Source organism: Theropithecus gelada, chromosome 8 (assembly GCF_003255815.1).
Source record: "Theropithecus gelada isolate Dixy chromosome 8, Tgel_1.0, whole genome shotgun sequence".
NCBI classification, from domain to species: domain Eukaryota; kingdom Metazoa; phylum Chordata; class Mammalia; order Primates; family Cercopithecidae; genus Theropithecus; species Theropithecus gelada.
In genome coordinates, this window is record NC_037676.1 from 65,279,133 (window position 1) to 65,306,893 (window position 27,761).

Consider the following 27,761-nt stretch of genomic DNA (forward strand, 5'->3'; position numbering starts at 1 on the left):
TGCGAATATTTTTACATGGAATATTTCTAAATTTATTTCTAAACTAACATAATCAGAGAACTTTTTAAAAATATAATTTTCTAGAAACATACAAAGATGCACATGAACGGCTACTTTACTAATAACTTTCATGTTCTCTTCCAAGTACAAAATCGCCAATTTTTATGCTCTTAAAATGTACTGCCATTTAATTACTTCAAAAGTAGAGAAAAAAGCATTTAAAAAGTAAAAAATCTTTCCAAACACTTGTGTTCCTCATGTCAGAAGATTTCTACATTTTTAAAGATCAGGCAAGCATTAGTTTAAAAGATTTGCTCCTTTTCTTTCATTCATTTAACTAGGTTGGATATCACTCATGTTTTTAATTAGGAAGCCATTCACATGAAATAACTTCTCATTGAACGCTCTCAGAAATGCTGCTGAGATAATCTTCAGATTTCATTATAAAATTTGTCCATTCCTGACAAATGTCCTCCATGGAGAATTCTTCACCACCATATTCCAGAGGAAGAATGTCTGGGAAATGCTGAAGCAAGCTTTGTTTGTAGTTGTTCCCATGCATATGAATCTGAAATAGCCAAAACATTTTAGAAGGAATCCTCATTAGATGCATTTCCAGTGGAAAATCAACCTCATAAAACAAGGTATTCTAATAACTTCTAAAATAGGAAAGTATAAATAGATACTACATCCTTTATTCCTCTGGTTATGAATCTAATAATTTTACTTATGTTTAGGTTGTGTTACTGTGGATCTAATAATCTTACTCTTTCTTGGATTTGCATTCTTATAACTCCATAAAATTTATAAAAAGTCATTTTCCTCTTCCATAAGTAAATTTTTAAAGACTAAAGTTATTTTATAAATTCTATTCCCTTATTTGCAAGTGATTCTTACCAAACTAATATCTTGGGACTAGTCTATAGATAATAAAAATGTACTAGTTGGTACCAATTCATATTAAGTAGAAGCTTATATCTGAGCACACAGTTAGGTCTATGAGAAACAATTTATATGGTACAGTCGATGGATACTGTTGGCTAGTATAAAGTTAAGAGACAGCCAGGTGCAGTGGCTCATGCCTGTAATCCCAGCACTTTGAGAGACCAAGGCAGGTGGATTACTTGAGCTCAGGAGTTCAACACCAGCCTGGGCAACATGGCTGGTACAAAAAAAAAATACAAAAATTAGCTGGGCATGGTGGTGTGGGACTGTAGTCCCAGCTACGTGGTGGGCTGAGGCAGGAGGACTGCTTGAACCCAGGAGGTGGAGGTTGCAGTGAGCTGAGATCGTGCCACTGCACAAAGTGAGACCCTGTCTTAAAAAAAAAAAGAAAAAAAAAGTCAAAATTTTTTAAAAATATGAAAAAACAATTATGACGGTTGAGAACCTTAACTTTTCAAATATTTTAAACTATAAAAATTGATCATAGAATGCCCTGAAGTTAAGAGAAAGCCATCGAAACTTGAACCAAAAGCACACACCTGCTAAAATAAATAAATAAGCTTTTTCCACTTTCTAGGGCAAAATGTTCCTCTATGAATTCAACAATCATTTAATAAGCACCTACTATGTGCCAGGGTATGAAGCTTGATGGATGAAATGAGTTTCCTATACTCACTTAGGAAACTCACAAAGCCAATCTTTAATTTTTTTTTCTGAAATATGTGAAATATTATCAGTTAATTGAGAAGAAATTCTGTCTCCTCAGGAAGAGGCAAAATAAGAAAATGTATGGGGCATTGCCAAAAAGTTGAAAAGGAAAAAAGTGGCTGTATCAGAGTTTTTTCTCCCTATTTTGGCAAGTCTGTTTCATGTCAACTAACTTTTGCTGACATCCTTCCCCTGACTTCTCAACTCTTTACTTTTCTTTCTTTTTTCTCCATATTCTCCTATTTCTTAGGTTCAGTTTATTCTTGTTTTTGTTTTTATCTAAAATATAATGCAAACTAGAAATAGCTATTTTTAACTCTCTAAGGATTAAACAGAGGGAAACCAACTATTATCAAGTTACACTGAAGATAGAAAAAGACAAACAAAAAAGTTGATTTGTATAAAAATACCAGAATAAAAAGTAGCTGAAAATGGCCATCTTTGCTAAAGCAGGCAATTTAAGGGTGGTTCCTGTAGACAAACAGAAATATCCACTAGATAACCTCTAAAGAAGCTCGAGGGGCATAACTTTCTGACCAGGTATAAGATGTTATATTTTCTTAATATGAAAGAACATCTTTTTTTAAAATTCCAAATGTGTTATTACAGTTTATATTATCACTGCTGACATTTCAGTAATTTTTTAGATTTAAATTGTTAAAGCCTTTACAAACTGTTTTGTGTTCAAGGCATTAGATGATGCCAATGTTTGTCTAAATAGATGCTCTAAAAATTCTTCTTTACAGATTAATTTAGAAGAATGGTTGCCATTCTTGAGAACGCATACTCTATTTTCAATATTTCAAAAAGTCTAAGAGATATGAGATGTTTTTTCTGAGATAAGACTCCATAGGGTAGGTAAAAAAAAAAATAAAAATCCAGTATCTTTGCTCTAACTAGCGTGACATTGTCATATACCTCAGTTACTGTGGTTCTCAGTTACACTGAAACTGTTAATTAGGCTTCACTGTTTAAGAAAAATGTTTATTTTTATTTGCGTTAATAATAAATTCACATGGTTACAAATCAAAACAAGATAAAAGATACACAGTGAGAGATCTTGCTCCCAAACCTATTCTCATCTACTGTAGTTCACACCTCTTCTCTTGTTCCCTATAGATATCCACTTATATTACTTTTTGTATATCCTTTTAATGTAAATGTATGAAATATATTCTTATTTCTCCCCTTTGTATACAAAAGGTAGCATGCCATAAACACTATTCCACATTTTGCTTACTTCAGTTTACAAAACATCCTGCAATCTCGTTGTTTTCTATTGTGTCGATATTTATTTAACCAATGCCCTAATGGTGAACACCTGCTGGTTTTCAGTCTTCTGCTGCTGTGGCTCCTCTAATATATGTAATTTTGTTTATGTACAGGTAATTCAAGACAGTGATTTTGATGTCTTTGCCACACTGCCCTCTATAGGAATATACCATTAAGCATTCCAACCGGCAGTGTATGAAAAGCCCAGTTACCCCACAGTCTTACAACCAATATGCCTTATTTTTATAAATTAAAACTAAATTTTAATTTACTTTTTTTTAGTTGACTTGTTAGATAAATATTCAAAATATTGGGCTAACGACATAGATGGGCAGGTACGAGGAAAGATAATAAAGCAATCCTTAAATTAAAAAGGGTTGGAATGTTTGGCGTAGAGGAACACAAACTTGAATATGCTTTACTCACCCGTTTCTTAATTTTTTCAGTCAGGAATGGTTTGATCATGGAAAAGACAGCATGGAAAATTACTGGTTCATTTATCAAATGGATGCCACGAACTTTCAATGGAAATGAATCCTTTTGAAAATAAAAAAATCTTAATAACAAAACATAAATATTACAATCTGATACCTAATGTCAAATCTCTTCTTTGAACACTTGCGAAACTTACGGAAATATCTAAAGTGTGATTTTATCTTCAAAATTATTTATTCCAACAACACACAAGCGTGACTTACAGTTCTCTGTCACTAGATTAAGAAAAGATCTCTAAAAAGGTTTCTCCTTATAGATTTGGCAAAGTATTTTACGAAATATCTGCACACTTTCACCAGAAAATTCCTTTCCCATCACATATAGATGTTCTTTTAACAAACCAATGAGTCCTTTGGAAATTTACATTTAATTTTTTCCCCAAAAATGTTTATTTTGAGAAAAAAATTCACAAATATTGAAAGACTAGGACAATAAACACATACTTTTAAACTCTGACATTGGTATACGTCTTTAGCATCACAGTAATATAGGCTTGTTTCGAAAGTTTACAAAGTTAAGAGTTGAAGGAAGAGGATAGTTTTACTACCTACAAGTTGTATTATTAATACAGAGACCTTTCATTCCAAGGTTCTTTTATATGAAGTTCTTTTATTTTTTCCATGCATTGCTTTCAGAGGTGTATTATTAATTTGGGGATTGTCCTTCCAAATCCCTTCTATGCATAATTTTCTTTTAAACATAATTGCTAATATGCTGTCTAAATAATTTTCAACCCACTGTGTTCCACTGATACAATACAGCTTTTGCAAATATCATGTTTTATTATTGTTGCAAGAATCCATCAAATGAATGTACCATTTCTTAAGTAACCATCTTTCTATTTTCTGGACTAATAAAGTATTTATTTTATTTTATTTCATTTTACTTCTTTACTGAAATTGATGCTGCAGTAACTGTCTTTATGTATAGGAGAAGTGGTGGCTATAAGCACAACTTTTACGTTCAGATGACCTGGGCTGGAATTCTCACTTCACTACTGACAAACTGTGCGTGCCTGGGCATCGCTATGTCACTTCTCAGATATAGTTTATTAATTGCAAAGTGGGAAAATACAATAGTCATATGTCATCGGCTCAGTGTGGACATTAAAAGATAATGCATTTGAAACACTTAGCAAAGTACCTGGCACATAGTAAGCTATTATTGTTATATGCTATCTTTAATATATTAAAGATTATTCCTTAGCTAGTTTCCCAGAAATAGAATTACTGAGTCAAAGGTGATGACCACTTTAAAAACCTTTTGAAAAAAAAGATATCAATATATACCTACCAAGACTTATGTGACATCTTATTGTGCCATTGCTTATATATTTTTTAATCAATTTTTAATTTAGGAAAAATATTTTAATGATGAAAAGATAAAGTCACCACATATTAAGATGCATAAATCCTCTCGTTACTAATTTGAACATATTTTTGCAGTTTGTTGCAACATTTTTTCTTTTATAAACTAATAACATTTTACTTCCTCTTAGCATTATTGAATTCTACATATTATTTCTAAAATTGTATTTAAATTTCTAATAAATGTACTTTTGCTTCTCTTTGTCTAATATATAACAAAATTTAAAACTATAATTTGGAAGTATTATGCCTGATAGTTAAAATATACATTTACCGTAAGTACAGCAGCAATCTTCTTGGCTACAGATGGAGTGATTTGAAAAGCATGAGAAAACTGCCAGCCTTCCAGATCAAAGATAGCCTTGATTCCATTCCGCTGAGTTTCTACCTCCCGTACAATAAGCTCGGATGTGATTAGACTTACTCGAAATACATCATAAGCTGTAAAAACTTTGGGGTCCCAGTGTGCTAAAAAAACAAAGCATATCATATCTTAGCATTGTATAAAAAATCAGAAAGATTTCCAAAGGGAGATTAATTCATTTTAGACTTAAAAGATCAGTTGAAATAAAAGCATCTACAAAGATCATGAATTGAATAATAAATCCAACTGGGGTACAAGAACATGTGCCTGCTTCTCCCTCCCTCCTCAAATTCTAGCAAAGAATGACTTTTAAAGAGTATGGGGAGAAAAGGAATGGATGCAGGATGAATTTGACTACAAGATGAAGTTACAACCTCACATAAAGATGGGAACGCCATTGTGTATGCTCCAAGCTCAGAGGTGTTGGAAATGGAAAAGCAAGGGCCTGGATTATAAAGAGCAATTAGGGCCCCATAGTAACTAAAGAGGTGGCTAAGAGAAATGCATGAGGAAACAGACAGGCAAGTTGATCCTCTGACAGCCTTCCAGTGGCAAGAAGCACATTGTAGAGTCATGTCCCTGTAGGCTAGAGCAGGAAGTGAGGGCTTGGGAAAGAAGAGCCAGGAAAGCACTTAGGTGGCTGCCCACACCAAAGAAAAACAGGGAGTACCTGTGCTAAGAGAGGAGTTACTGAGATTCTTGTTCATTCATCTCACCCCTTCCCACCACCCCCGGGACAGGTCACGCCATGCAGAAATGACAGTAATGGATAGACAAGCAGATAATCTTTTTTAAAAGACATCTATTCCTTAAAAATTAGAATATTAAACACATTCATACACAGAGAGAGAGAGAGGGAAGCCAAACTCAATAGACAAAGGCATCAACTCGAGAAAATAAGAAAGCAGGAGACACTTAAAAACATAATAGAAGCCAGGTGCAGGTGCCGTGGTAGGTGCCTACTAGGGTGGTTGAACTGGGGGCAGGGGGACACTGAAGCCCAGGAGTTCAAGTCCAATCAGGGCAACATAGCAAGAACCAGTCTGTAAAAAAAAAAAATTTAAGAATTTTTTTAAAGAAGCATAATAGTTTCAGCAGGGGTGGGGAGAATACTGTAAGTTATTACAAGAACAGGCTATTATTAAAAAAACTCAGTTGAGATCTTAGAAATAAAAAGATAAGTTTTTTTAAAAAATTCATTGATGGGAGAAATGCTGGAAAAGACAGAGCGGATCAAGGAAAAATGGTTTAGAAGATTAAGTTGAAGAATTCTCTCAAATTTGGCACAAAAGAGCCAAGAGTTCACATGTATGAATAAAAAGGTAAGAAACACATGCAGCTGGATCCAGGAGTTTCAACATCCAACTAATAAAAGTTCTAGAAGGCAGTTACAGAGAACAAAGGAGAGAGGAATCATAGCAATAGAGAAAAGTTCTCCAAAGCTGAAAAAAACATGTAAGTCTTCAGACTGAAGTGCCCGACAGGATGAATGAAAAAGAAAAAAAAAAAAATCTTAACTAAGTAATAGTAAATTTTAAAGCAAACAAAGTTTCTGGCATGGGGAACTGGATAGAATGGTAACACCATTTATTTATTTATTTTCAACTCTTTTTTAGATTCAGGAGGTGCATGTGCAGGTTTGTTACCATGGTATACTGCATGATGCTGAGGTTTCAGGTATAGATGATCTTGTCACCCAGGTATGTGAGCATAGTACCCAATAGTTAGTTTTTCAACCCTTGCTCCCCTCCTTCCCTCTCCTCTCTTGTTGTCTCCAGTGTCTACGGTTCCTATCTTTAAGTCATATATATCCAGTGTTTAGCTCCTACTTATAAGTGAGAACGTGTGGTATTTGGTTTTCTGTTCCTGTCTTAATTCACTAAAGATAATGGCCTCCAGCTGCATCCATGTTGCTGCAAAGGACATAATTTCATTCATTTTATGGCTGTGTAGTATTCCATGGTGTACACGTGGTGCCATTTATTGAGATAAGAGACGTGTTTGGGTGGAAAAGATCATAAGTATGGACATGTTAAAATGGTGACTGTGAGACATCCAACTGGGTGCAGCTGGAATAGGAGCTAGTTGTGTGGGTCGGGATCCTCAAGGAAAAGGTGGGAGTGAAGATACAAATCTGCGGGTTGTTTATGCCTATATGACGATCCACATGAGACAATCTGGGATTATCTCAGAGCTATGTTTTTCTCTATCAAAGCAGAGAGAAGAAAATGCTGAGGCCAGTGTCCTAAAAAAATTCAGAGTTTAAAGGATGAATAGAAGAGAAGATGCCAGCAAAAGAGATTAAGGAGGAGCAGCCAGTGAGGTCAGAGGAAAACACCAGGCGGACATGGCATCAGAGAAGCCAAGGGAAGAGGATTTTTCAAGAAAGAGGAAGTGATTCACTGTGTTGAGAGGTTAAGTGAAATAGGACTAAACCTGTCCATTAGACGCGGTGAACAGAAAGTCACTGATGGTTGGTTATGTTCATTTCAGCAGGGATGGGAGTGAAATCAAACTAGGGTGGCTGAGGAAGAACTGTGAGAAAATGTGGATGGTGGACATAGCTAACAAAAGGAGTCTGGCTGAGAACAAGAAGAGGGGGAGATGGATGTAAGGAAATGGAGAAGGATGGAGAGTTTTGTGGAAACAAGGAGTTTTTGTTTTGTTTTCGGTGGCTGGTCATTAACTGATTTAAATGATAACTGGTAGCATGTAGTAGCAAGAGAAAAGTTGAAGATCTAGAAAAAGAAAGAATAAACAGAAATATTCCTAAGAAGGCACAATGTGATTGTTATTTTTTAATTTTTATTTTCTGTCATATTAATGGATCCTTTAGGAGGTGTGTTATTTTTTAAAAGTCTCAAATTTCTGGCCGGGTATGGTGGCTCACGCCTCTGATCCCAGCACTTTGGGAGGCCAAGGTGGGCAGATCACTTGAGGCCAGGAGTTCAAGACCAGCCTGGCCAACATGGTGAAACTTTGTCTTTACTAAAAATACAAAATTAGCTGAGCATAGTGGCACACGCCTGTAGTCCCAGCTACTTGGAAAGCTGAGGCAGGAGAATCGCTTGAACTCGGGAGGCGGAGGTTGCAGTGAGTCGAGGTGGCCCACTGCTCTCCAGCCTGGGCAACAGAACAAGACTCTGTCTCAAAACAACAAAAAACAAAAAAACAACAACAAAAAAAACCAAACCTCAGATTTCTCATAAGAATTTGAATAATCAACCCACAGGTAACCCAGATCAAAAATACTATACTAACTTCAGACATTGGCTGAATACAATAATGATTAAAAAAACAAGCAGAACAAACGAAGTTTGCCAATCAAAAAAATAGTTAATATCCTAAGTTCTGAACCAACCAACATAATTGTTTGACCTACACTGGCTAATATAGTAGCCATTAGCCATGTGTGGCCATTCAAATTTAAATTAAAAATTTAGTTTCACCGGGTGCAGTGGTTCATGCCTAGAACCCCAGCACTTTGTGGGTCTGATAGGGGAGGATTGCTTGAGGCCAGGAGTGAGACCATCCTGGGCAACATAGTGAGAACGTATCTCTAAAAACTAAAAATAAAATAACCGACTGGGTGTGGTAGCACATGCCTCTAGTCCCAGCTACTCCAAAAGCTGAAGCGGGAGGATCACTTGAGCCCAGGAGTTCAAGGCTGCAGTGAGCTGATTGTGCCACTGCACTCTAGCCCAGGTGGCAGAGCAAGATCCTAGCTTAGAAGAAAAAAAAAAAAATCTGTTTCTTAGTTGCAGTAGTCACATTTCAGCGCTCAATAGCCACATGAGAATAGTGGCTACTGTAGAACAGTTTCATCATCATAGAAAGTTCTGTGGTACAGTGCTGGCTAGAATTTAAGCTCCATTGAGGCAAAAGAAAAATATACCTTATATTTTGAATTCCTTCTCCAGTATCTACTTCACATGTATTGAGCGCTTTTATGTACCAGGTAATGTTCTTGTTATATTTTAGATAGACTGATTGATTGATTTCATGCTTACAGCAACCCTATGTGATAGCTTTTCACTATGCCCATTTTATAGATGAGAAAATGCAGTTACAGCTATATAGTGTTTCACACAGCTAGAATGTAGCAGAGCTGAGATTCCAATCCAGGTCACATGCTCCAGAACCTGTATTCACAAGAACTAAGCCATAGTCAAAACTTCACACTCACTGTTAAATTTTACTTTTGCTGCTGTAGTATACTATGGAAACTCAAAAAACATAAAATTATATCCTCCAGTATGTTGGCTGATAAAGGTCAAAACTTAGCTTCACCTTGGGTTGCCCGGCCCGCATGGAGGAAAGGGCTGTGTGTATTTTCTCACTGCTTTTACTACACAGAGATGGTATCTAGAGGAAGTGGTTATGCTAAAGTTCTATCAAAAAGCTCCACCACAGATTTCCTTCTTTAACTCCTCCCATTAATTCAATTAAATTTAGAAAAGTTTTCATTTTACTCATAAAACTTTCTGAGTTTCTCCCTTTCATCTTAGAATAAGAGAACATACAGGAGATTTGCAACATACCTTCCTGTTCTGACCATCATTAAATTACGTTTTCTTGATTTTCAAATCTCTTGAGTTAAACAATATACTTCTAAATTAATGTGCTACACGAGGCCCAGAAAATATCCCTACTGGTTCAGTGTTAAGGTATTTATGATCAAATCTGCACATCTGCTTTCTCACTATCAAGGTGTCACTTTTACTTCTTCACCTGCCTCAGTCAGTTTATGAACAAACTAGAAACAATAAAATCTAGCCAGGCAATGCAGAGCCAAGACATTTACAGAAATAATTAGCTGCAGGTTTCAGTTTTATGGTTCTTGGACCCCTGAGTAGAGTTACCAGGTAAAATATACAACACCCAATTAAAGTTGAATTTCAGATAACCAGTATACAATTTTTAACATAAGGATGCTCCATACATACTTAAAAACACTATTTGTTGTTTATCTGAAATTCAAATGTAACTGGGCATCCTTTAATTTTATAACATATAGGTTTATTTTCTAAATAAAACATAGGTACTTTGTTAAATCTGGCAAGACTACCCCTAAATAGCTCAAGGAACTTCATTGCTGTGAGCTCATTCAATTTCCTCTGACACTAGTGCAGCAATGAAAGAACAGAAAGATCATGATGTCTGTTTTATATATGGGATTTCATGATTAACTCAATTTTATTTGACACTTAAGCTAGCACACAAAAATAAAAAATAAAAAACAGCCCCAAATCATTTTACTCCATCTTCCAATATCCTTTCGAAAATTATCTTCTTGCAGTATAGCAAGCAGTTGAGTTATAGCCAGGTATCTTATCTATAAGCAGGCAAGAAATGCAAATATTTAAATATTTTAAATCTTTAAATAGCTTAAATCTTTAAAGATATAGATATTTCTGTAAAATCATAATTCAAAAATTCTGGTCATGAAATGATAGTTTATCTTTGTCCTTCCAACTGGGTCATGAGATATTCTGGGAATAGTGTGAGTCCTTCTCCTGTGCCTGTCATTTTTAATCACACACAGGTCTGAAGGAGGACAGAAGTTATAGGTCACCAATTGCTATGGTCTGAATGTTTGCGTCCCCTCAACGGTCATATGCTGAAATTCTGACTCCCAACGTGATGGTAGTAAGAGGTGGGGCCTTTGCGAGATGATGAGGTCATGAGGATGAAACCCTCATGAATAGGATTACTTCCCTTATGAATTCCAAGAGAGATGCCTTTTCCCTTCCAATATGTGAGGTTAAAGTGAGAGATATCACCTAGGAACCAGGTAGCAGCCCTCACCAAACACCAAATCTGCCAGTGCCTTGATCTTGGACTTCCCAGCCTCCAGAACTGTGAGAAATAGAATTCTGTTTTTATAAGTCATCCAGTCTATGGCATTTTGTTATAGTGGCCGGAATACACTAAGACACCAATCTACAAGAAACACTAGCAACACCTAATAGAAAAAAGGGGGATGCAATGAGAATAAACAGGAGTTAATGGAATACAGTATTTGCAACAGCTCCCAGAGGAGTTGCCTTTCCTCTGTACCCTCCTCCACCCAAGAGAATGAGCCTCTTGCTCCTCGGCCTGGGGCATTTTCGAACTAGTCATTCACTCACTCATTCCACAAATATTTAGTGACTGCCTACCAAGTACCAGACCATGTTTTCAGTGCTTGGAATACACCAGTAAACAGAGCAGATAAAATCCATAATCTCATGGAGTTTACATTATAGCCTAGAATTCTGGTTGTTTTTTGTTCGTTCGTTTGTTTGAGACAGACTCTTGCTCTTTTGCCCAGGCTGGACTGCAACGGCACAATTGGCTCACTGCAACCTCTGCCTCCCAGGTTCATGTGATCCTCCTGCCTCGGCCTCCCAAGTAGCTGGGATTACAGGCATGCACCACCACACCCGGCTAATTTTTGTATTTTTAGTAGACACAGGGTTTCACCATGTTGGCCAGGTTGGTCTCAAACTCCTGACCTCAGCTGGGATTACAGGCATGAGCCACCATGCCCAGCCAATAGTTCAGAATTCTTATTTGTACTTCCCACTAAGCATTTTTGAAACACTATTCCATGATTTTTTAAAATATTCTCATACTATTTATCGTCACTATTTTCCTTTCTTCTTGTCTTGTACAGTTGACTGCATGGAAGAATGGAACTAGGATTTTCACTTGTATCTGTTAATTTTCTCACAACTGCCAAAGTGTTATTATATTTGGGGGACATTAAGACCTAAATTAACCTAAGTTAAAACCTAAAATTTTAAATTAAAGCCCAAATTCCTAAAGATGAATGCTTTGAAGCTCTCTATATGGTATTCAAGGAAGAAATGGAAGAAAGAGAGAAGAGAGGGGAGGGAACAGAACTGGATTGGAGGAGAGGAGAAAAAAAGAAGAGTTGTATATGACTTACCGATTCTGTAAATAAGAACTTTGCTGCCGGTAGGATCCCTGGATCTCAGGACTCCATGGTAGCCAGCCTTTAGGAGGCCAATAATACTTCTAGGGTGTAGATCTGCACTTATTTCTGGACATTCTGCTCTCCACTTATAATAGTTTTGTAGTAACTGAAAAATAAAATTAAAATTGTCTACAAATGGCATACATGGTAAGGATTTTGTAAAAATGAAAGAAAAGCTTTGGCATTGTGTATAAACTTTGCCATCCATTATGTCAAGAGTTTAATCTGGGGTATCTTTTTAGCTGTGAAAACTGGAAGTTCCCTTTATCAAGGATCTGAGGTGACCGGGGTTTATCACAAATTCAGAGCTGAGCAATTTTCATCCACCACCCATGGCATTTCTCCAAAGACAGCCCACCAATTCCCCCCATCCTGATATACCTATGCACCATTCTTCCCATTAAGAGGTGGCATCTATTTGCTTCCCTCCCCTTGAATCTAGGCTGGCCTTCCACCTCGCTTTGATCTAATATCAATTGGCAGAAGTGACACTTCATGGGCCAAGCTTTAAGAAGCCTGGTACCTTCTGAATTTACTATTTGGGATCCAGACACTATGCGAGATTACTGAATGATAGCAGTTCATGTGGAGAGAGGCATGGAGGTTAAGAGGCCATCCTGGATAGTGTGACTTCAGCCAAGTTCCCATCTAATGCCATGTGGAACAGAGATGAACCACTCCCACTGAGCCCTGTGCAAACTGATGATATCAAAAACAAATAAATCATTGTGTTTTAAGCCACTTATTCTTGGAGTGACTTGTTACTTAGCAATAGAGAACTGAAACACCACCTTTGGTATTTTTTGAAATAAGGAAGTATAGAAATCAATCAAATGAGTTAGAAGAGCCCAGTAGCAGTATGCTTGGGTATTGGATCTTGTCAAAATATGGTTTGAAGAAATCCCACTTTCTTTCTTTCCAAAAGAACCACCAGAAATGTCTAATTGCATATGCAAATAATACGAACACCGCCAGCATATTGTGGAAAATACTAAAGCAAATTATGTACTCAAAAATTATTATGTTTATATTTTAATTTTCCTCTTTATGATTTTTGGCACTCTCAATTTTTCACAAGTTACAATATATTTGTTTTGAGTTTAAAGAGACCTATTAACAACGTGAAACTGCAATGCAAAGAAAAGGACAGAATTTATATTTGAGAGTCACTGGAATAAACAAGGTAACTATAACCACAAAAACAGCAATGATCTGGTGGAGAAACTACAAACAACAAAAACTAGAGAGGAAAATGCTGAGCCTTGGAAAATGTCAATGGCTGGGAATGGCTGGAGGAAGAGAGAAACTGAGTGGACCTTAAGAGAACCAGCACTGGTAGAGGAGAGGGAAGACAGTGCCATCTGTGTTGCTCTGCTCCCCCTCATCCCCATCTCTGATTTATCTCCCTCTCTTTCTCTCTCTGTCTGTCTCCCTCTATTTCATTTCTGTATTTAATAAACTTTTCTTAACTTTTAAAAAAGAGAGAATGTTGCTAAGAGTTAAATGCAGAGAGAAGTAAGAAAGAAAAAAGCCAATTTGCCAACAAAGAAATAATTGGTGACCTAAATAGCAGTTTCCAAAAGCAGTGAGAACAACAGGCACATTGTGGATCCTAATATCTTCATTCTACTCTATAAGGTAAATTTCTCCTCCTCCTCCAGTCTTAGGGGGTACCAGAATAATTGTTAATAGCATTCTACAATGCTGTTTACTTTTCTGATAGTTTCCTCAGAGATAAAAAGTCTTTTTCATTCCAATTCAAGTAAAATGCTAGAGGCAGCATATTAGTAACTACATAGAAATGTTTTTTGTTTTTTTTTTTCCTGTGGAATGATAAAAGTCGTGGCTTCATTAGAAGGATGATTTAGGTTTAATAGTGGCAGGGTGCTCAGCTTATTCATCTCTGCAGAGTGCTGCACACTCAGGAGATAACAACACGTGTTGAATGAAAGAATAAATTAAGTCATGAGTAAACCAACTGGATCCACACACTTGAAAAACTGACTTCTACGTAGAGGCACAAATCACTATCTGGCACAATTTTTGCAAACTGAAAGATCTAAACCTGGATCTTTGGTCATTACTTATCCACTGATAGATAAATTCACAGTACAGTTGTCATAAATAAATTATGTAAATGAACTGCTACTGAGCAATTCTCAAACAAATCACCCTATGTCCACAACAACAACAAAGAAGTGGCTAAAAATAAATATTCATTATTGGAAGGTGTCTGTTTTGCAATTATTAGAAGTAAATAAACATTTAAAATGTTATGGGTTAACTATGTTTTGTAACAGAGTAGGTTTCTTCTTACATGTTTCATGTACTTTGAAGCAAAATAAGAATCACCATATTTGGAGCACTTTTATAGGGTCTAATGCCATCATTTGAATTCCTCCTCACAACCACCCTGAGAAGTAGCTACAGTTGTGGCATTATAAGAATAAGAAAAGTAATGCTCCAACCAGGTGCAGTGGCTCACGCCTGTAATCCCAGCACTTTGGGAGGCCAAAGTGGATGCATCACGAGGTCAAGAGATCAAGACCATCCCGGCCAACATGGTGAAATCCCATCTCTAAAACTACAAAAATTAGCTGGGTGTGGTGGCGCATGATCAGGAGGTTGAGGCAGGAGAATCACTTGAAACTGGGAGGCGAAGGTTGCAGTTATCTGAGCTGAGATCGTGCCGATGCGCTCCAGCCTGGCAACAGAGCAAGACTCTGTCTCAAAAAAAAAAGTAAAGTAAAACTCTGAGAAGTTACACATTTGTTCAAGGGCAGTCACTATCAGGAGCAGAGTAGAAACTGAAATGGACACATGATGTGAAAAATTTTATTTAAAAAGCTGCATTTAGAGAGAAATTAGCAGGGAGAATCTATGGAATTTTGAAAGCTTTGGGAAAACCATAAAGATAATTATAGCATAAAAAGCTTATCATGTGGAACAAAAGTATAAGGAACTGGGCTATCACTTGATAGAAGGAATTCATGAAACTATGTAGAACAGGCAGAGAAGTGAATGGTTATCTGTTTTATATGTTGAGAAGTGAATGGTTATCTGTTTTATATGTTTGTTGTTTTAAACAGAAGAGGCAAGTGCAGTGTATTTGAGAGCACAGGCTCTCTCCTGAGCCCCACCCAAGTTCAAATCCCTGCTTCAACACGTAATAGCTACATAATTTCAGAAAAGTTACTTACTCTTTATATCTCTTTCTCCAAAAATGAGAAAATAATAAAAGATAATCCATGAAAACCCTACTTACCAAAGTATGTTGCATTCTATAAGCACATTAGCTATTAGGATTATATAATAAAACCTTACTAATTCATTATAACTTCAAATACAAAAACTAGAATAATGAGAAATTTCATTGTGACTGAAGCACTTATCAAGTTTTCTTTATACAAAAACCATAGGGCTTCTATATTATGAATGAAGAAGTTAGAGTTGAATTAAGTGCTATTGCAGAGGAAAATGAAAAAAAAAGTTTTGCACTCTTACCCTTTCCTTTTCCTTTCCAGTTGGCAGAAAAGCAAGACAAAGAGTTCACAGACAGAAACTTGATTTATATCCAGTGGATTTAGACACAGTCCTGCTAGCCAATTCCTCAAGGGCATAGTGCAATGAAAACAATTCCTTATTTAAGGAATACAGAAAAAAATATATATGTCCCAGGGGCTGAGGGTCAATTTTATTCTTCTATTTAAACGTTACTTTTTTAAAAGCAGCTAAAAGGAAATCAGTAAGTTAAACATGTTTTATTGTTAGTTATCTCTAAACATATATATGTTTAACGCCTTATTTAAGCTTCATTCTTCATAGGACCTGAGATTGTGTTTTCATATTCAGTAGTTACCAGTACATATTAGTTTATTACTCATGATATTGGGATACTTATATAGACATCTAAAAAATGAAAATAAATAAAGCTGGATTCCTATTTTACTCCTAACATAAAAACAAATCTCAATAGATCAAAGACTCCAACATAAAAAAGATAAGACATAAATAACTAGAAAAAATTTTGGACAAGAGAAGAGATTATAAAACCCAAAGGCAATCAAAGACTAATAAAATCAATTCATTTGATTACATTAAAATTTAAAATTCTGCACAGAAAAAATATAACTAACATAACAGACAAAAATCAAGGACAAAGGCCTAAAATACATTAAAATATTTTACAAATCAGTAAAACATAAAAATGAGATCCATTATAAGATGGCTGAATAGGAACAGCTCTGGTCTGCAGCTCCCAGTGTGATCAATGCAGAAGACAGGTGATTTCTGCATTTCCAACTGAGGTACCCGGTTCATCTCATTGGGACTGGTTGGACAGTGGGTGCAGCCCACAGAGGGTGAGCTGAAGCGAGGTGGGGCATCGCCTCACCTGGGAAGCGCAAGGGGTTGGAGGATTTCCCTTTCCTAGCCAAGGGAAGCCGTGAGAGACTGTACCTGGAAAAAGGGACATGCCCACCCAAATACTATGCTTTCCCAAGGTCTTAGCAACCACAGACAAGGAGATTCTCTCCTGTGCATGGCTCGGGGGGGTCCCATGCGCATGGAGCCTTGCTCACTACTAGCACAGCAGGCTGAGATCTAACTTCAAAGTGGCAGCCTGGCTCGGGGAGGGGCATCTGCCATTGCTGAGGCTTGAGTAGGTAAACTAAGCAGGCCAAAAGCTCAAACTGGGTGGAGCCCACCACAGCTCAACAAGGCCTATGGCCTCTATAGACTCCACCTCTGTGGGCAGGGCATAGCTGAACAAAAGACAGCAGACTGCTTCTGCAGACTTAAACGTTGACAGTTCTGTCTGACAGTTCTGAAGAGATGAGTGGTTTCCCCAGCACGATGTTTATGCTCTGAGAATGGACACACTGCTTCCTCAAGTGGGTCCCTAACCCCTCTGTAGCCTAACTGGGAGACACCTCCCAGTAGGGGCCGACAGATACCTCATATAGGCCCCTCTGGGACGAAGCTTCCAGAGGAAGGATCAGGCAACAATATTTGCTATTCTTCAATATTTGCTGTTCTGCAGCCTCCACTGGTCATACACAGGCAAACGGGGTCTGGAGTGGACCTCCAGCAAACTCCAACAGACCTGCAGCTGAGAGATCTGGCTGTTAGAAGGAAAACTAACAAACAGAAAGGAATAGCACCAACATCAACAAAAAGTACATCCACACCAAAACTCAATCTGTAGGTCATGAACGTCAAAGACCAAAGGTAGAAAAAACCACAAAGATGGGGAGAAACTAGAGCAGAAAAGCTGAAAATTCTAAAAACCAAAGCACCTCTTCTCCTACAAAGGATCACAGCTCCTTGCCAGCAATGGAACAAAGCCAGACAGAGAATGACTTTGACGAGTTGACAGAAGTAGGCTTCAGAAGGTCAGTAATAACACACTTCTCTGAGCCAAAGGAACATGTTCAAACCCATCGCAAGGAAGCTAAACACCTAGAAAAAAAGGTTAGACAAATGGCTAACTAGAATAAACAGTGTAGAGAAGACCTTAAATCACCTGATGGAACTGAAAAACATGGCATGAAAACTTCATGACGCATACACGAGCTTCAATAGCTGATTTGATCACGTGGAAGAAAGGGTATCAGTGATTGAAAATCAAATTAATGAAATAAAGCAAGAAGACAAGGTTAGAGGAAAAAGAGCAAAAAGAAACGAACAAAGACTTCAAGAAATATGGGACTATGTGAAAAGACCAAATCTACTTTTGATAGGTACACCTGAAAGTGATGGGGAGAATGGAACCAAGCTGGAAAACACTCTTCAGGATATTATCCAGGAGAATTTCCCCAACCTAGCAAGGCAGACCAACATTCAAATTCAGGATATACAGAGAACACCAGAAAGATACTCCTCAAGAAGAGCAACCCCAAGACACATAATTGTCAGATTCACCAAGATTGAAATGAAGGAAGAATTGTTAAGGGCAGGCAGAGAGAAAGGTCGCGTTACCCACAAAGGGAAGCCCATCAGACTAACAGCAGATCTCTCGACAGAAACCCTACAAGCCAGAAGACAGTGGGGCCAATATTCAACATTCTTTTTTTTTTTTTTTTTTTTTTTTTTTTTTTTTTTTGAGACACAAAACTTAATTTAATAGAAATTTTGTTTGTAGTTCTTACATTCTCAGTGTGAGCCAATCTGGGACCCACTGCCCCACCCAGAAGTGGCCCAGTTCTGGGGGCAGCGGAGAAAGGGCGGGGTGAAATGAGAAGAGCCCCATTCTTCCTCAGTGCTGGGGGGCTGGAGACACCACCCCCTTCTCCTGCCCCCCTCTGGGCTCCAGGAAGGAGAGCAGATGAAATTTCAGGCCTGCAGCTTCTCCACACCACTGCCCCCCAGGTTGGAGGGGAGCTAAGAGATATGGTGAGAGAAGGGGACAGAGGCAAGAAAAGATGTTGATCAAGAAAGATGAGAACCAGGGGTGAGGGCTGAAGGAGAATCAAAGATAAAACACCAGTTAAAAAAAAAAAAAAAAGGCGGGGGGCGGGGGGGAACAGTGGAGGAGGGGAACAAAACCAAAATCCACCCCAAATCCGAACCAGCCTGGAAAAAAATGAAAGTTCTCGAGTCTCACAGAGACATTATTTGGCGCGGCCAGCTCTGCGGCAGGAGCGCTCAGGCCTCAGTCCAGCCCTGGAGGCAGGCCTCTCTACAGCTCGTCCTTGGCCTGGCCGGGGACATCTTCCTCCTCATCTTCCTCCTTGTCCTCCTCATCCTCCTCATCCTCATCTTTGTCCTCATCGTCCTCCTTGTCCTCTGCCTCCTCCTCCTCTTTGCGCTTCTTGTCTTCTTCCTCCTCCTTAAGCCTCTGCTCCTCGTCCTGTTTGTCCTTCATTTGTTTCTCTGCTGCCTTTGTTACACCCCACGTCTCATTGCCAAACTCCTCGGCGTATGCCTCATCGTTGGTGATAAGGAAGTTGTCAAAGATGGTGCCAGACTTGACCTGCCAGAGGTCCAGGCCCAGCACACCAAAGTTATCATAGGCATAGATACTGGGATCAGGAGAGTACTCGGGATTGTCAATTTCTGGGTGGATCCAAGTGCCCTTGTAATCTGGGTTGTCGATCTGCCGGGGCTTCCACTCACCCTTGTACTCAGGGTTCTGAATCACTGGGGGTTCCCACTCTCCATCCATCTCTTCATCCCAGTCCTCGGGTTTCTTAGCGTCAGGGTCAGGGATATGCTCGGGCTTGTCCCAGTCCTCAGGCTTGGAGTCTGTGGGATCATCGATCTTGGCCCGCTCATCCCAGTCTTCAGGTTTTGAAGCATCAGGATCCTTTATCTTCTTGGGTGGCAGGAAGTCCCAATCGTCTTCCAAGGAGCCCGACTCCACCTGGCTGTTGTCAATCTTCACCTCATAAGTGTTGTCTGGCCGCACAATCAGTGTGTACAGGTGTGTAAACTCATCATCCTTGCAACGGATGTCCTTGTTGATCAGCACGTTTTTGCCCTTGTAGTTGAAGATGACGTGAACCTTCTTGGTGCCGGGGCCACAGATATCAGGACCAAACATGATGTTGTATTCTGAGTCTCCGTGCATGTCCGTCTGGTCCAAACTATTAGGAAACAGCTTCACATAACCGCCCCCACAGTCGATGTTCTGCTCATGTTTCACCGTGAACTGCACCACCAGCGTCTGGCCTTTGTTGCTGAAAGGCTCGAAACTGGCCGACAGAGCATAAAAGCGTGCATCCTGGCTTGTCTGCAAACCTTTATCTTTCTCCTCGTCACCGTAGAACTTGCCGGAACTGAGGACGAATTTGCCAAAATCTGACTTGTGTTTGGATTCGATCCAGCGGGAAGTCCACCCGTCTCCGTCCAGAAACTGCTCCTTGAAGTAGACGGCGGGCTCGGCGGCGGCCAAGCCGAGGAGGCCGAGCAGCAGCGGCACGGATAGCAGCATGGCGGGCCGAGGGGGCGGCGGCGGGCGGGCCCTTTAAAACGACCCTCCGGGGGCGGCTCTGCAGTACGGACCTCAACATTCTTAAAGAAAAGAATTTCAACCCAGAATTTCATATCCAGCCAAACTAAGCTTCATAAGTGAAGGAGAAATAAAATCCTTTACAGACAAGCTGAGAGATTTGTCACCACCAGGCCTGCCTTACAAGAGCCCCTGAAGGAAACACTAAATGTGGAAAGGAACAACCAGGATCAGTCACTGAAAAACATGCCAAATTGTAGAGACCATTGATGCCATGAAGAAATTGCATCAATTAATGGGCAAAATAACCAGCTAACATCATAATGACAGAATCAAGTTCACACACAACAATATTAACCTTAAATGTAAATGGGCTAAATGCCCCAATTAAAAGACACAGACTGACAAATTGGATAGTCAAGACCCATCAGTGTGCTATATTCAGGAGACCCATCTCACATGCAGAGACACATATAGGCTCAGAATAAAGGAATGGAAGGCAGGGCGCGGTGGCTCACGCCTGTAATCCCAGCACTTTGGGAGGCCAAGGCAGGCGGATCACGAGGTCAGGAGATCGAGACCATCCTGGCTAACATGGTGAAACCTTGTCTCTACTGAAAATACAAAAAATTAGCCAGGCGTGGTGGCGGTCGCCTGTAGTCCTAGCTACTCGGGAGGCTGAGGCAGGAGAATGGCGTGAACCCAGGAGGTGGAGCTTGCAGTGAGCCAAGATCATGCCACTGCACTCCAGCCTGGGCAACAGAGCAGGACTCTATCTCAAAAATAAATAAATAAATAAATAAATAAATAAATAAAGGAATGGAGGAAGATCTACCAAGCACGTGGAAAGCAAAACAAACAAACAAACAAACAAAGGCAGGGGTTGCAATCCTAGTCTCTGATAAAACAGACTTTAAACCAACAAAGATCAAAAGAGACAAAGAAGGCCATTATATAATGGTAAAGGGATCAATTCTACAAGAAGAGCTAACTATCCTAAATATATAAGCACCCAATACAGAAGCACCCAAATTCATAAAGCAAGTCCTTAGAGACCTACAAAGAGACTTAGACTCCTACATAATAATAATGGGAGACTTTAACACCCCACTGTCAATATTAGACAGATCAATGAGACAGAAGGTTAACAAGGATATCCAGGACTTGAACTCAGTTCTGCACCAAGCAGACCTAATAGACATCTAGAGAACTCTCCACCCCAAATCAACAGAATATACATTCTTCTCAGCACCACGTCGCACTTATTCTAAAATTGACCACATAATTGGAAGTAAAGCACTCCTCGGCAAATGTAAAAGAACAGAAATCACAACAAACTGTCTCTCAGATCACAGTGCAATCAAATTAGAACTCAGGATTAAGAAACTCACTCAAAACCGCACAACTACATGGAAATTGAACCACCTACTCCTGAATGACTATTGGGTAAATAAGGAAATGAAGGCAGAAATAAAGATGTTCTTTGACACCAATAAGAACAAAGACACAATGTACCAGAATCTCTGGGACAAATTTAAAGGAGTGTGTAGAGGGAAATTTATAGCACTAAATGCCCACAAGAGAAAGCAGGAAAGATCTCAAATCGACACCCTAACATCACAATTAAAAGAGCTAGAGATGCAAGAGCAAACAAATTCAAAAGCTAGCAGAAGGCAAGAAATAACTAAGATCAGAGCAGAACTGAAAGAGATAGAGACACAAAAAGCCCTTCAAAAAATCAATGAATCCAGGAGCTGATTTTTTGGAAAGATCAACAAAATTGATAGACCGCTAGCAAGACTAATAAAGAAGAAAAGAGAGAAGAATCAAATAGGCACGATAAAAAATGATCAAGGGGATATCACCACCGATCCCACATAAATACAAACTACCATCAGAGAATACTATAAACACTTTTACTCAAATAAACTGGAAAATCTAGAAGAAATGGATAAGTTCCTGGACACATACACCTTCCCAAGACTAAACCAAGAAGAAGCTGAATCTCTGAATAGACCAATAACAGGCTCTGAAATTGAGGCAATAATTAATAGCCTACCAACCAAAAAAAGGACCAGACAGATTAACAGACAAATTCTACCAGTGGTACAAAGAGGAGTTGGTACCATTCCTTCTGAAACTATTCCAATCAATAGAAAAAGAGGGGATCCTCACTAACTCACTTTATGAGGCCAGCATCATCCTGATACCAAAGGCTGGCAGAGACACAACAAAAAAAGAAAATTTTAGACCAATATGCCTGATGAACATAGATGCAAAAATTCTCAATAAAATACTGGCAAACCGAATCAAGCAGCACATCAAAAAGCTTATCCAACATGACCAAGAGGGCTTCATCCCTGGGATACAAGCCTGGTTCAACATACGCAAATCAATAAACGTAATCCATCACATAAACAGAAGCAACGACAAAAACCACATGATTATCTCAATAGATGCAGAAAAGGTCTTTGACAAAATTCAACAGCCCTTCATGCTAAAGACTGTCAAAAAACTGGATGTTGATGGAATGTATCTCAAAATAAGAAGAGGTATTTATGACAGACCCACAGCCTATATCATACTGAATGGGCAAAAACTGGAAGCATTTCCTTTGAAAACAGGCACAAGGAAGCCCTCTCTCACCCCTCCCATTCAACATAGTGTTGGAAGTTCTGGCTAGGGCACTCAGGCAGGAGAAAGAAATAAAGGGTATTCAATTAGTAAATGAGGAAGTCATATTGTCCCTGTTTGCAGAAGACATGATTGTATATTTAGAAAGCCCCATCGTCTCAACCCAAAATCTCCTTAAGCTGATAAGCAACTTCAGCAAAGTCTCAGGATACATAATCAATGTGCAAAACTCACAAGCATTTCTATATACCAATAACAGACAAACAGAGAGCCAAATCATGAGAGAACTCCCATTCACAATTGCTACAGTGAGAATAAAATACCTAGGAATCCAACTTACAAGGGATGTGAAGGACCTCTTCAAGGAGTACTACAAACCACTGCTCAACGAAATAAAAGAGGACACAAACAAATGGAAGAACATTCCATGCTCATGGATAGGAAGAAACAATATCGTGAAAATGGCCATACTGCCCAAGGTAGTTTACAGATTCAATGCCATCCCCATCAAGCTACCAATGCCTTTCTTAACAGAATTGGAAAAAACTACTATAAAGTTCATATGGAACCAAAAAAGATCCTGCATTGCCAAGACAATCCTAAGCAAAAAGAACAAAGCTAGAGGTATCACGCTACCTGACTTCAAACTATACTACAAGGCTACAGTAACCAAAACAGCATGGTACTGGTACCAAAACAGTTAAACAGACCAATGGAACAGAACAGAGGCCTGAGAAATAACACCACATATCTACAGCCATCTGATCTTTGACAAACCCGACAAAAACAAGAAATGAGGAAAGGATTCCCTATTTAATAAATGGTGCTGGGAAAACTGGCTAGCCATATGTAGAAAGCTGAAACTGGATCCCTTTCTTAAACCTTATACAAAAATTAATTCAAGGTGGATTAAAGACTTAAATGTTAGACCTAAAACCATAAAAACTCTAGAAAAAACCTAGGCAATACAATACAGGACATAGGCATGGGCAAGGACTTCATGACTAAAACACCAAAAGCAATGGCAACAAAAGCTAAAATAGACAAATGGGATCTAATTAAACTAAAGAGCTTCTGTACAGCAAAAGAAACTACCATTAGAGTGAAGAGGCAACCTACAGAATGGGAGAAAATTCTAGAAATCTACCCATCTGACAAAGGTCTAATATCCAGAATCTGCAAGGAACTTAAACAAATTTATAAGAAAAACAACCCCATCAAAAAGTGGGTGAAGGATATGAACAGACACTTCTCAAAAGAAGACATTATGCAGCCAACAGACACATGAAGAAATTCTCATCATCACTGGCCATCAGAGAAATGCAAATCAAAACCACAATGAGATACCATCTCATGCCAGTTAGAATGGTGATCATTGAAAAGTCAGGAAACAACAGATGCTGGAGAGGATGTGGAGAAATAGGAACATTTTTATACTGTTGGTGGGAGTGTAAATTAGTTTAACCATTGTGGAAGACAGTGTGGTGATTCTTCAAGGATCTAGAACTAGAAATACCATTTATCCCAGCAATCCCATTACTGGGTATATACCCAGAGGATTATAAATCATGCTACTATAAAGACACACGCACAAGTATATTTATTGTGGCACTATTCACAATAGCAAAGACTTGGAACCAACCCAAATGTCCATCAATGATAGACTGGATTAAGAAAATGTGGCACATATACACCATGGAATACTATGCAGCCATAAAAAAGAATGAGTTCATGTCCTTTGCAGGGACATGGATGAAGCTGGAAACCATCTATCTCAGCAAACTATCACAAAGACAGAAAACCAAACACTGCATGTTCTCACTCATAGGTGGGAACTGAACAATGAGAACACTTGGACACAGGGTAGGGAACATCACATACCAGGGCCTGTTGGAGGGAGGGGAACTGGGGGAGGGATAGCATTAGGAGAAATACCTAATGTAAATGACGAGTTGATGAGTGCAGCAAACCAACATGGCACATGTATACCTATGCATCAAACCTGAACGCTGTGCACATGTACCCTAAAACTTAAAGTATAATAGTAAAAAAATGAACAAAAGTAAACACAGGCCATTTTCAGTTAACTGGAAATTTTGAAATTTTACATGTATATAAAAATTATTAATCACACTTATAATTAAATAAATGCATATTATAATAACAATGAAAAAGTATATCTCTTCTAGCAGGTTTATACACAAAACATGTTTGGTAATACAGTGTGGGTTATGGAGGAAAAGGCAAAATCATGTGATATCAAAGTGACAAGTGATAGAGATTCTTTCTTTCTTTCTTTCTTTCTTTCTTTTTTTTTTTTTTTTTTTTTGAAACAGGGCCTCACTCTGTTGTCCAGGCTGTCGTGCAATGGCACAATCTCAGCTATCTGTAACCTCCGCCTCCTGGGTCAAGTGATTCTCCCACCTCAGCCTCCCAAGTAGCTGGGATTACCAGCATGTGCCACCACACCTGGCTAATTTTTGTTATTTTTTGTAGAGATGAGGTTTCATCACGTTGCGCAGGTTGTTCGTGATCTCCTGAGCTCAATTGATCCACCATCCTCAGCCTCCCAAAGTGCTGGGATTGCAGGTCTGAGCCACTGCGACCTTTGGAAGGCACTGAAAACTCTTTGGAAGACACTTTGCTATATTACTCAACACTGAAAAATACACATCTAATTTCACCCAGCAATTTCACTGGTTGAATTTATCCTGTAAGTTTATATTCCTATTTATGCACAAAGTATAAGGACATGAAGCATGCCCAGTCAGTGATGGAAGAAACCAAGCCGCCTTGTTGACTGCAACTTGTGTACGACTAGGCAAATCGTAGAGTCCAAAAAATAATTGTTGAATGAAGGAATGAACAGCAATAAGCCCTAAGTCCAATAACAGGTTACATAAATATTAATGTAGTCTGCTATATCCATACAGTAGAATAACAGCAGCCCAATAAAGAGTAAGATGGATGTATACCAGTTGATATGGGATGGCTGCAAAGACAGGAAAGAAAGACAAAATAGAAATCACACACAAACATGCTTGTGCAAGATCAGGCTGACTAAAAAGATAAATGAGTAACACTAACCAGCCTCTGGGTATGTGACTGACAAACTAAAGTTTGAGGTAGGGAGCTTTTTTCCTTTAGAAAGTTTGTGTTAGAAACTTGTTTTTCACGTTTTAGGATTTTGTGTTATCTAGATTATTTTTACCATAATTTTACTTAAGTTAAAAACAACCTCAGGCTGCTCTGTCTCTATGGAGTAGCCATTATTTTGTTTCTTTACATTCTTAATAAACTTGCTTTCACTCTAAAACAAACAAACAAGAGAAACCCTCAAAAACCTCATACTGAGACACACTGGAATTTTGTACTATAATGTCTTTCCTGCTAGGCAGCTGTGTGACACTGAACAAGCCACTTAGAGAAAGGGCTAGATCTGGTCCAACTGCTAAATGCTTACCGTGTGCCAGGCACTGTGCTGGGCACAGCTTGTTCTGTTAAACTGGTTAATGTTCAATCTTCACAATCAATGAGACAGGCATTTCCATCATTATTTAACAGATAAGGATGCTGAACCTAAAGTGATAGAACTCAAGATCGCATCCCTCTTTCTAATCCTTATCTTTCCATCACGTCTTCTTTCAATGAGCTGTAATAAACCGGAAACACAAAGGAACTGCCCGGCTACAACCCAGACTCGAAGTATACTGGGTTGTTTTACTGTCTTGACACTTAAGTGTTACTAGTAATAATACTATGTTGCTACTATATGGCTTCAGAGCTTCAGTTTTACCAGCAATTTCATTTTCCCCGCTACACGTAGTTAATCTGGTCACGTGTGATAAATCTGAGCTTCGAACTTCTAAGCTGTTACTCTGTTTTGTACCACAAGCTTTCCTACAGAGAGGAAGGCATTTCCCCCAAACTTTGTAGGTTCAGGAGACTCATCTAGCGCAGGCGTTCCCCAGGCTTGAGATCAAATGGGCCATTATCCCACCGCTCCAACACTTTCTAGGTTTCTCGTTTCCATGACCCAGAGAAACTGGAAGGACCAGCGCCGGATTCTCGTAACACCTACAGCCTCAGCGCCCACGCCAGGTGGTTACCGGCGCATTACCTGCCAGGGTCCTGCCTGCACCTTGGGCTTCGGCACGGGTCGGGGATCCGGGGTCGTGGGACAGGGGACTGGGCGGGTGAGGTGCGCACTGCCGAGCGCCCGGGACACGCACGCTTACCCTCCAGGCCAGGTCCAGATCGAAATCCCGGGCGCGCAGGAACCGCAGCAGGAAGGAGTCGGTGAGCGGCAGCGGCGCGAGGGGGACGCCAGCTTCCAGGGCCCGGCGCCGCAGCTCCGCCATGCCCGGCTGCAGCAACGGCGAGTGGTCCGGTAGCGCGTTGAGCTGCGGCCCCCTTGAGGGCTGGAACCGCGCCTCTGCCATGCCCGCCGCCGCCGCTGGGGCCGCAGCTACCCGAGCACCCGGGAAAAGCGCGCGCCCCGCGCCACCCTCGGCCCCGCCTCTGCGGCCGCTGCCCAACCCACAACCACCCTCCAGCCTGGCAGGGCGGCCTCCGGCCTCGCACGCCCGACCCGTGCCGAGCAGAGCTGCCTCTTAAAGGAAACCGCATAGTGTCCCCACGGATGCTAACCACCCGTTTAGCAGCTTTAGTTAGAAACCCCACCTTTTTCCCAGCGAGGGAAACCACTGGTGCTCAACACCGAGGGAACGATGTCAAAGTTAGTGGGGATTTTTTACAATCTACTAGAGAACCTTTTTTTTTTTTCTTTTTCCTTCCTCCCTCTCTCTTGCTTCCATTCTTCCATCCTTCTTACAGTCTTGGAGCTGAAAGGAGCCTTAGAACGAGCCTTTAATGGCCCGTGGCGGACGCGCTACCTAGCCCTCTCCGACCTCTTTCCATCAGATTCCAGACTGCTGACCCCTCGCCTCGCACTGGATTACAGCATGCATTCTAAAACACGCATTCCACAATGCCTCCTTAGCTGCCTCACCGCTTTTCTCCCTTCCTCCCGATTCGGGAAAA

General features: G+C 39.6%; 2 protein-coding genes across 3 annotated transcripts; both read right to left on the reverse strand.

Annotated features, from left to right (window-relative positions):
* Positions 1 to 17: 17 nt before the first annotated feature.
* TTPA (alpha tocopherol transfer protein) lies at positions 18 to 27,186 on the reverse strand. Its single transcript, XM_025393262.1, has 5 exons — positions 26,957 to 27,186; positions 12,086 to 12,239; positions 5,062 to 5,255; positions 3,352 to 3,462; positions 18 to 568 (listed from the first exon to the last, which is right to left on the reverse strand). The coding sequence occupies exons 1-5, from the start codon at positions 27,158 to 27,160 to the stop codon at positions 395 to 397; spliced, it is 837 nt and encodes a 278-aa protein (XP_025249047.1). The 5' UTR covers positions 27,161 to 27,186; the 3' UTR covers positions 18 to 394.
* On the reverse strand, positions 18,201 to 20,133 carry LOC112629733 (calreticulin). Of its 2 annotated transcripts, none has more exons than XM_025393261.1 (2): positions 18,970 to 20,133; positions 18,201 to 18,784 (listed from the first exon to the last, which is right to left on the reverse strand). In XM_025393261.1, the coding sequence occupies exons 1-2, from the start codon at positions 20,064 to 20,066 to the stop codon at positions 18,745 to 18,747; spliced, it is 1,137 nt and encodes a 378-aa protein (XP_025249046.1). In that variant the 5' UTR covers positions 20,067 to 20,133; the 3' UTR covers positions 18,201 to 18,744. The 2 variants fall into 2 exon arrangements, with proteins under 2 accessions (XP_025249046.1, XP_025249045.1); XM_025393260.1 differs by having other exon boundaries at positions 18,201 to 18,514; positions 18,738 to 20,133.
* Positions 27,187 to 27,761: the final 575 nt, after the last annotated feature.

Bases quoted from the DNA above. Each gene is read 5' to 3' on its own strand.
- LOC112629733 (XM_025393260.1), bottom strand. From the start codon at position 20,066: ATGCTGCTATCCGTGCCGCTGCTGCTCGGCCTCCTCGGCTTGGCCGCC.
- TTPA (XM_025393262.1), bottom strand. From the start codon at position 27,160: ATGGCAGAGGCGCGGTTCCAGCCCTCAAGGGGGCCGCAGCTCAACGCG. The intron at 5,256-12,085 runs GTAAGTCATATA...TTGTTTTTTTAG, and splicing joins AGTTCTTATTTACAGAATCG to CACACTGGGACCCCAAAGTT. The intron at 3,463-5,061 runs GTAAATGTATAT...TATTTTCAAAAG, and splicing joins AGATTGCTGCTGTACTTACG to GATTCATTTCCATTGAAAGT.